The sequence below is a fragment of the Nelumbo lutea genome, chromosome 1, assembly GCF_056320005.1.
Source record: "Nelumbo lutea isolate HS-2025 chromosome 1, American lotus-T2T, whole genome shotgun sequence".
NCBI lineage: Eukaryota > Viridiplantae > Streptophyta > Magnoliopsida > Proteales > Nelumbonaceae > Nelumbo > Nelumbo lutea.
Genome location: NC_142684.1, coordinates 209,980,811 through 209,990,141, shown reverse-complemented (window position 1 = coordinate 209,990,141; position 9,331 = coordinate 209,980,811). Strand labels below are relative to the sequence as shown.

The 9,331-nt window shown below is 40.6% G+C and overlaps 2 protein-coding genes and 1 non-coding gene across 3 annotated transcripts; 2 read left to right on the top strand and 1 right to left on the bottom strand.

Annotated features, from left to right (window-relative positions):
• Positions 1-516: 516 nt before the first annotated feature.
• Positions 517-906, bottom strand: LOC148880751 (uncharacterized). The gene has a single exon (XM_088977102.1). The coding sequence runs from the start codon at positions 904-906 to the stop codon at positions 517-519; it is 390 nt and encodes a 129-aa protein (XP_088833228.1).
• A 5,511-nt stretch (positions 907-6,417) lies between these two features.
• On the top strand, positions 6,418-6,542 carry LOC148880750 (U6atac minor spliceosomal RNA). The gene has a single exon (XR_016105982.1). It is a non-coding gene; the product is annotated as a U6atac minor spliceosomal RNA (small nuclear RNA).
• Positions 6,543-6,612: 70 nt separating this feature from the next.
• Positions 6,613-9,261, top strand: LOC148880749 (pentatricopeptide (PPR) repeat-containing protein). Its single transcript, XM_088962757.1, has one exon. It carries the CDS (start codon positions 6,952-6,954, stop codon positions 9,073-9,075), a length of 2,124 nt encoding a protein of 707 aa, XP_088818883.1. The 5' UTR covers positions 6,613-6,951; the 3' UTR covers positions 9,076-9,261.
• Positions 9,262-9,331: the final 70 nt, after the last annotated feature.

The following is a 9,331-nucleotide window of genomic DNA, read 5'->3' as shown; positions in this document are numbered from 1 at the left end:
GTTAGTTTAAAATTGATTTGGTACTATGATCTAATCTTTGTGGGGTCGACACTTTTCTCATCATTATACGCACATTTAACTAAGGTACACTTGCCTGAATTAATTATGCATAAATCACACAACAATGAGTATGTGACAATGTGGAAGCCCTCTCTTTTGAAATTCAACTACATGGACATCTGTAATTTAAAAAGAAAAATTAGTTATTACATGATAATAATTATTAAATTTTTTATGATGAAATTTAATTAAATATGTAGATACTTGCAATAACTTCTCCAAATAGTTTATTCTTCTTTAAGTCTGAAAATAATTGCTTCAATTTAATATGGAAGACCTTAGCAACCAAATCAGGCCTATCTTCCACTCGTTTCCATGGTATTCTGTTTAATTCTTCTTGAATTTCAGGCCATTTTGGATTACAGATGAAAGTAATGAAAAGATCAAGGGCCCCTGCCCATCTACAAATTGCCATTGCATCTTGATATTGTTGTATCATATATTGTGGTCCTCATGCTAAAGGTCCTCAGGTCGCAACTTTGCTTGATTATTTGTGACATATCTCAAACGATTATGTTCAATTGTTGCATAAGAATCAACTACAAATTGTTGAAACGACTTGCCTCCCCTCAAAAGTGGCAGTCCTTCCATTTCTCTGTGCTGCAATACTGAGGAACCAAATGGTTTCATTGAAACGTTAAACCCACTTGTAGATGATATGTTTAAGTTCCATCCATCAGTATCATGTGGAAACAATAAAGGGTATTGTAATGGCATGTATGATGGATGTATCTCATCAATTCTTTGTAAAATACCTTCATTTGTTTGGAAAATGATATCTCGATTTCCAACATTTTCATTTCCATCATTGGCTATAAGTACAGTTATTTCAGTTGTTGTGGGCATTATATTATTGTCTTCCTTGCTTTGATTCTACGATTCTTATACGCAAATCATGAACTTCCTCTTGAAAAAGCATATCTCTAGTTCTACGAAAAACTTGCACATATGGATTAATGAGATCAAGCATACTCTGTAAACCTTGAACAATTTTTGGATCAACATGTGATGTACTATCATTGTTATTGATTGCTTGCATTCTATTTTGAACTTCATGTTTATATCATGAATATACAATTAAGCAAACTTAGGTCTTCTACCAGGTTGTGGAAGTAATGATCCTATTTTGTGAAAGTTTTCTCCATTAATCCTGAAACAATATGGACCCCTTCCATCTAAAACACTATGATCAGTTCTTCCTCCCATTGATGTAAATGACAACATAGAATTATATGTCCATATCTGATACCTAAATTTGGTGTTATTAAAAAGCATCTTTAAATATCTTGGGGCATCCGGTAGCAATGGTAATTTCACTTTTCCAACTTGACAACAGAGTGTAAACTTGAGATTATTTCTCAAAGACTTAATAAGTTTCTCCTCCATCCACATAAGTGCAAAACAATGTCTACATCTAATAGTTCTCTTGCCAAAATTCCATCGTTCCATGAATTTCCTTTGGGATCAACGTAAAAAAATTGGATGTTCTAAAGTAGAATGAGGACATGTTACTTGAAGTGAACCATTGGCAATGGCACTATTTTCATTCTTATTTTGTAATCGATGCATGTCCACAACCACACCCGTAGCAACCGGTTGCAGCAACCATATGACTGGAGATAGGCAATGGTTTCTCCATCTAGATGAGTCTTTTATGCAAGTTGTGAAACTCGGCAATAACACCAAAAAGGCAGTAATGGAGAAGGGAAGCATTAAGCTGCGAGTCAATGGCACAAGTTAGGTAATTACTGAAGTATTTTACTGTCCTGAGCTTAAAAATAATCTTCTTAGTAATGGTCAGCTACAGGAACGCAATCTAGCTATTCTAATACAGCATGGAGAATGCAAGATTTATCATCATGAACGAGGGTTGATTATGCAGACTCAAATGTCTGTTAATCGGATGTTTATTTTTCTTGCTGAAATTGGAACACAAGTAGACCAAGCTCAAGTTCCTGTCCCTACATGCTTTAAGATCACATCCGAAGATCAAACTGACTTGTGGCACCATAGATTTGGGCACTTAAATTTCAAGGGCTTAAGAACCCTATCCTACAAGCAGATGGTGACGAGCATGCCTCCTCTCAATAGTTCATCTGCGGTATGCACAGTACGTATGATAGGCAAGCAACATCGAGAAACCATTCCAACAAGGAATTTGTAGAGAGCTACAAAGAAGATGCAACTCGTACATGCTGTGGTCCCATCACACCTGAATCAAACAGCCATAAAAGGTACATACTCACATTTATTGATGATTATAGCAGAAAGCTATGGACTTATTTTTTGAATCTCAAGTCAGAAGCATTTATTGTATTCAAAAAATTCAAGAGTCTAGTAGAAAAAGAAACTGGAAATGTTATATGTTGTCTTCGAACTGACCGGGGTGGAGAGTCCACCTCACTTGAATTCAATGAGTATTGCAGCTCAAATGGTATTGCTAGACAACTCACCGTAGCCTACACCCCACAACAAAATGGGGTCGCAGAACGGAAGAACCGGACGATCATGAACATGGTACGATGCATGTTGACGGAGAAGCTCGTTCCTAAAGAATTCTGGCCAGAAGTTGTCAATTGGGCTGTTCACTTGCTCAACCGATGTCCTACTCAAGTTGTAAAAGATAAGACACCAGAGGAAGCATGGTCTGGCTTCAAACCTTTAGTGGTGCACTTTAAGGTGTTTGGATGCATTGGACGTGTGCATATCCCCAACAACAATAGACAGAAGTTTGATGATAAAAGTCTCTAGTGTGTCTTCTTAGGCTTAAGCCAAGAATCTAAAGCCTATAGGATGTATGATCCTGTGTCAAAGAAGATAATTATAAGCAAAGATGTGGTGTTTGAAGGGGACAAGAAGTGGGGATGGAGTAAAACAATTAAAGGAGCTAGCTGTGCGGATCTTGAATGGGGAGATGAAGATGGGTCACAAGAGCATGACGCAGAACACGTACATGAAGAAGAAGAGCAGGTTGTTGATGGTGCTACTGGGTCTGGTTCGTCATCAAATGAAGAAGCTGAAAACAACCATTCAAGTCCAATTCAAGGGAGGGTTAAAAGGGCACCAACGCGGATGGAAGATTATGTAAGTGGTGAGGGATTATCTGAAGAAGAAGAAAATAATTTCATGATGCTTACTGCCTCTAGTGATCCTGTGTCTTTCGAAGATGTTGTCAACAACCAAAAGTGGAGAGAGGCAATGGACTTGGAAATCAAAGCCATTGAGAAGAATGGAACTTGGGAATTGACCACACTCTAGTTGGAGCAAAAAAAAATTGGAGTAAAATGGGTATTTAAGACCAAACTAAACGAGAATGGGGAAGTAGACAAATACAAAGCAAGGCTCGTGGCCAAGGGATACTCGCAACAGTTTGGGATTGACTACACCAAAGTTTTTGCACCTGTAGCTCGTTGGGATACCATTCAAATGATTCTAGCCCTTGCTGCTTGCAGAGGTTGGAATGTGTACAAGCTCGATGTGAAAAGTGCTTTCTTGCATGGGGGCTTGAATGAAGCAGTATTTATTGGGCAACCTCAAGGCTATGAAGTAAAGGGAGAAGAAGACAAGGTTTATAGACTCAAGAAGGCCCTATATGGACTCAAACAAGCTCCTCGAGCTTGGTACAGCAAAATTGAGTCCTATTTCATGAAAGAGGGTTTCAAAAGGTGCCCAAATGAACATACCTTATTTACAAAGGCAAAAGGAGGGAAATTGCTTATAGTAAGTGTGTATGTTGATGATCTTATCTTCACAGGGAATGATGAAGTAATGTTTGAAAAGTTCAAGAATTCTATGAAACAAGAGTTTGACATGCCTGATCTTGGAAAAATGAAATACTTTTTCGGTGTGGAGGTGGTGCAAGACAGTGAAGGAATTTTTATCAACCAAAAGAAATATGCTAATGAAGTGCTCGAAAGATTTGGCATGGAAAATAGTAATCCAGTAAAAAACCCAATTGTTCTAGGTTTTAAACATGTAAAGGATGAAGGTGGCGTTGGTGTTGATGCAACTGCTTACAAACAAATGGTGGGTAGTCTCATGTATATGACTGCCACTAGACCCGACTTAGCTAATGTGGTGAGCTTAATCAGTAGATTTATGGAGAGGCCAATTGAGTTGCATTAACAAGCTGTGAAGAGGGTTCTGCGTTACTTAAAGGGAACTACTGAGTTGGGAATTTTCTACAAAAGAGGTGGAGAAGAGAAGCTGGTGGCCTACTCAAATAGCGATTATGCTGGAGATGTTGAAGACCAAAAGAGTACATCAGGGTATGTGTTCTTGCTCAGTTCAGGTGCAGTAGCATGGTCCTCAAAGAAACAACTAGTGGTTACTCTCTCCACCATTGAAGCTGAGTTCATAGCAGCTGCTTCTTGCGCATGCCAAAGTGTGTGGATGCATAGGATTCTTGAAAAACTTGGCCATAAACAAAGTAAGTGCACTGATGCTTTCTGTGACAATAGCTCTGCAATTAAATTATCAAAGAATTCGGTTATGCATGGCAAGAGCAAACACATTGATGTTAGATTTCATTTTCTTTGAGATTTAACAAAGGATGGGGTTGTTAAGTTGGAGCATTGTGGTTCGAAGGATCAGTTGGCAGATATTATGACTAAGCCTTTGAATCACGAGGTGTTCATAAGATTGAGAGAGCTGCTTGGAGTATGTTTGGCACTAAAGGTAAACTAACTGCAAATTGCAGGTCAGTTTAAGGGAGGGTTTGTTAGGATATTTGGTGGCTAAAGTCAATTTGACTTAGTCCATCTTAGTTGTTACTTCTATTAATAATTTCCTGGTTTGAAAGATTTTATCTTAGCTTAGATTCCTATTACAGATTGACCACATCTTTAGGCTCTGTTTTCGCAATTCTGTTTTTGTAAGGCTTGTATAAAGTCACAGTATCTTTCATTCAATAAATGTGCTTTTGAGCTTCCAGTTATCTGTATTTTCTGTTTAAAGCTTGAGAGTACAACATGACCTCCTACCTATTGTTTGGGAACGTTTGAAGAAAACCTGCGTAAAAAACTCAGAAGTGAGAGGTAAAACGTCTGAAACTCCTACAACGTTTGTAACGACTAAAACTTTTGCAACGCCGGCCACCGGAGTAGCTGAAACTTTTGCTTGGAAGAAAACTTGCATAAAAAACTCAGAAGAATGGAAGGAAAGAAAATCTCAATAAAAGAGAGTGGTTGAGATGGTTCAACCTTTGGTCTCTTGAAGTTGTTTTTGGTCATCTTTCGACTGCTCCCAGAGAGAAGCAGCACTGCAGCAACAGCAATAGATTTGGCATGAATTTAGGTGAGAAGAAGAGTGTTGAGAGTAATAAGAACAGAAGCCGCCATTCAAGCTCAAAGGTCTCAAAGATGAGTTGTATGGATCCTGTTGGCCTACAGATTCTTGTACACTGGTCAAGCGGCGGATCAAACATGGTCATGAAAATCATAACCAGTAGATTTCAAGAGTGAAGAGAACGGAGCCCCTATTCGCACGTTTGGATTACTGTCCACCCTAATCGTATTAATATATAATTATTGCTATTATATATTTAGTTTTTTATTAATTTAAAATATTAATATGGCAAAATTTAGGAATGGTAACGAGATGGGTTTAACATGAGGCCCATAGGCCCATCCTCAGTGGTCTTTCAGCTGTTTACTAGCCGGAGCCCAGGAAGATGTTTAATCCAGAAGAAACAAATTAATTGTAGGGAATTTCAGGCCATCTTTCAACGAGTGCACATCGTCTTGCCCCGTAGTGATAGAAATTTTAAAAGTCACACTCCATTGTAACCTTACCCTATAGGCAGATAGGGCTGTTTCTTTTTGTTTGTGTATGTAAACTGAATCACATAAATCTTTGTGCATTTGTTTCCTTGTTATACTCTTCTTTTTTCTATTGTTCCTTTGGTTTGTTCTTGCGTTCCTTCACATTTTGAGCCTAACAAACTTGGGTTCCTAAGTTCATTGATAGGAAGCTATGATTCTTGTGTTTCTTACAACACTCGCACTACGATTCTGGCTGGTGTATGGGAATCCCGCACAGAGATTCGCACTAGAAACTAAGGCTTAAGTCTACAGTCTGATGCTAAAGCTCTTGTTGAGGATCTAAATCAAGCATCTGGCTTGTGGGAAGACCAGCTCCTTTTCTATAGCTTATAGCTTTTTGATTTATTGACTATAATGTAGCTCTGAACCTCTAATGAAATAGCTTATAACATGGTCTATACATTTCAAAAAAATAATAATAATAAAGACCTATAAATATAAAGGAGTAAAGCTTTGGTCTCATGACTCTCATCCCACATTGGTTAGTTAGAAGAATATAGAAAGCTTTATAAGGGAAAATTGAGAGCATTAAGGCGTGTTCGTTGAAAGGAGAGACGGTTGGCATCTCCCCTGACAGGGACGGGAATAGCCTTCGGGCTTACCTGTTACCACACATACGGTTAAGGCTACCCGCTTCGGCGGATCTTACCCAATTTTTTTCTTTTTTACCGTTATTTTGTATATTTTGATCCTTAGGCGGCAAAAATATTAAATATCTACGAGTGGATATGGTTGGTTAGTTCCTCAGAATCGAACACCAGAGCTAGAGTTCCCTCCCAGTCGCCAGTCGGCCAGTCCTACTCTCTCTCTATCTCTCTTGCTCTGATAGTCTGAACCACACATACGGTTAAGGCTACCCGCTTCGGCGGATCTTACCCAATTTTTTTTCTTTTTTACCGTTATTTTGTATATTTTGATCCTTAGGCGGCAAAAATATTAAATATCTACGAGTGGATATGGTTGGTTAGTTCCTCAGAATCGAACACCAGAGCTAGAGTTCCCTCCCAGTCGCCAGTCGGCCAGTCCTACTCTCTCTCTCTCTCTCTTGCTCTGATAGTCTGAACCACCCATGACTTCTACGGTCTCAACAGCTTTGGATCTTCGTTTTACCATATCTCTTCCATCAGACTCAAAGAAACCCAGTTTCCTCTCCTCACCTCTCAGACTCCCTACAAAGAGGTTTACGGTTTTCTGCAAATCTCCTTCAGAGATAGCAGAGCCTCGCCAAAACCCATCTCTCTCTGACCAATTGAAACCCCTCTCTCTCACTCTCCTCTCTGACACCAAGGACCAGCAACCGCAGCCCACCCTCCTCTCAAAGCCGAAATCTACTTGGGTTAACCCTTCCAAGCCCAAGCGCTCTGTCCTCTCTCTTCAACGCCAGAAACGTTCCTCTCACTCTTACAACCCTCAACTCAGAGACCTCAGGCTCTTCGCCAAGAAGCTCAATGGCTGTGAACCTACCGAAGCCGCCTTCTCTGTTGCTCTAGAAGAAATTCCACACCCTCCCACTAGAGAAAATGCCTTGTTAATCCTCAACAGCTTGAAACCATGGCAGAAAACCATGCTTTTCTTCAATTGGCTCAAGACCCAGAACCTTTTCCCCATTGAAACAATCTTCTACAACGTTGCTATGAAGTCCCTGCGATTCGGGAGGCAGATTGAGCTCATTGAGGAGCTTGCCCAAGAGATGATCAACAATGAAGTTGAGCTTGACAACATTACTTACTCTACCATCATAACTTGTGCCAAGAGGTGCAACCTTTTTGACAAGGCTGTGGAGTGGTTTGAGAGGATGTACAAGACTGGTTTGATGCCTGATGAGGTTACTTACTCTGCTGTTTTAGATGTTTATGCCGAATTGGGGAAGGTGGAGGAGGTTTTGAGCTTGTATGAGAGGGGAAGGGCAAGCGGGTGGAAGCCTGACCCGATTGCTTTCTCTGTTCTGGGGAAGATGTTTGGGGAGGCTGGGGACTATGATGGCATCAGGTATGTCTTGCAGGAGATGAAGACTCTGGGGGTTGCGCCCAATTTGGTCGTTTACAATACGCTGTTGGAAGCAATGGGTAAGGCTGGAAAGCCGGGTCTGGCCAGAGCCCTGTTCGAGGAGATGGTTGCGGCAGGTTTGACCCCAGATGAGAAAACACTTACTGCTCTGGTTAAGATTTATGGGAAGGCGAGATGGGGTCGGGATGCTCTGCAGCTCTGGGAGCGGATGAGATCGAACAAGTGGCCGATGGATTTCATTCTTTACAACACATTGTTGAGCATGTGTGCTGATCTTGGATTAGAGGAGGAAGCTGAGAGGCTGTTTGAGGATATGAAACAATCAGAGCAATGTAGTCCGGATAGCTGGAGCTACACAGCGATGCTTAATATATATAGCAGTGCGGGTAAGGTTGATAAGGCGATCGAATTGTTTGAGGAAATGTCGGAGTCAAGTGTGAAGCTCAATGTGATGGGATGTACTTGTTTAATACAGTGCCTCGGAAGAGCTAAGAGAATCGATGATGTTGTGAGGGTGTTTGGGATCTCAATTGGTAGAGGGATTAAACCTGATGACCGTCTTTGTGGGTGCTTGCTGTCTGTTGTGTCTTTCTGTGAGGAAGATGAGGATGTGGACAAGGTTCTTTCTTGCTTAGAGAAGGCTAATGCCAAGTTGGTTGCATTTGTTAAACTGCTTAGAGATGAGGAAGCTAACTTTGATAAAATCAAACAAGATCTACGTATGATACTCAATGAAGCTGTGGTCGAAGCCCGTAGACCTTTCTGTAATTGCCTGATTGATATATGCCGGAACCGGAATCTCCATGAGAGGGCCCATGAGCTGCTATACTTGGGCACTCTTTATGGGTTGTACCCTGGTTTGCATAACAAGACTGAAGATGAGTGGTCATTGAACCTTAGGTCACTATCCGTGGGTGCAGCCTACACTGCTTTTGAAGAGTGGATGGGGAGTCTTTCTAAAATCATGGAGCGTCAAGAGGCACTACCAGAAGTGTTCTCTGCTTATACTGGTTCAGGGACTCACAAGTTCTCTCAGGGACTTGCTAGCACTTTCGCTTCCCATTTGGAGAAATTAGCTGCTCCATTTACGCAAAGTGAAGAGAAAGCTGGATGTTTTGTGGCTACTCGAGATGATTTGGTATCATGGGTGCAATCCAGGGTTCCGCCTCCAGCTGTTGGTGCATAATAATATACACGGGAACGGGAGCACCATCTTCAACTGAAGCTTATACTGTTGTGGCTACCTGTAAAATTATCCGCTATTTGTGTTTGCAGTTTTGGGGTTCAACCATGAATCCTATCATCTGTTTACTCTTGTATTTGTTGAATTATTTAATTCTATCTTTTAAACGATCTTATCTATTATCGCTAATAGCTCTGTGTCGATGTTGAATGCATGAAGAACAATGATCCCATGGTTGTGTGCTGCATCAGTGTTTGCC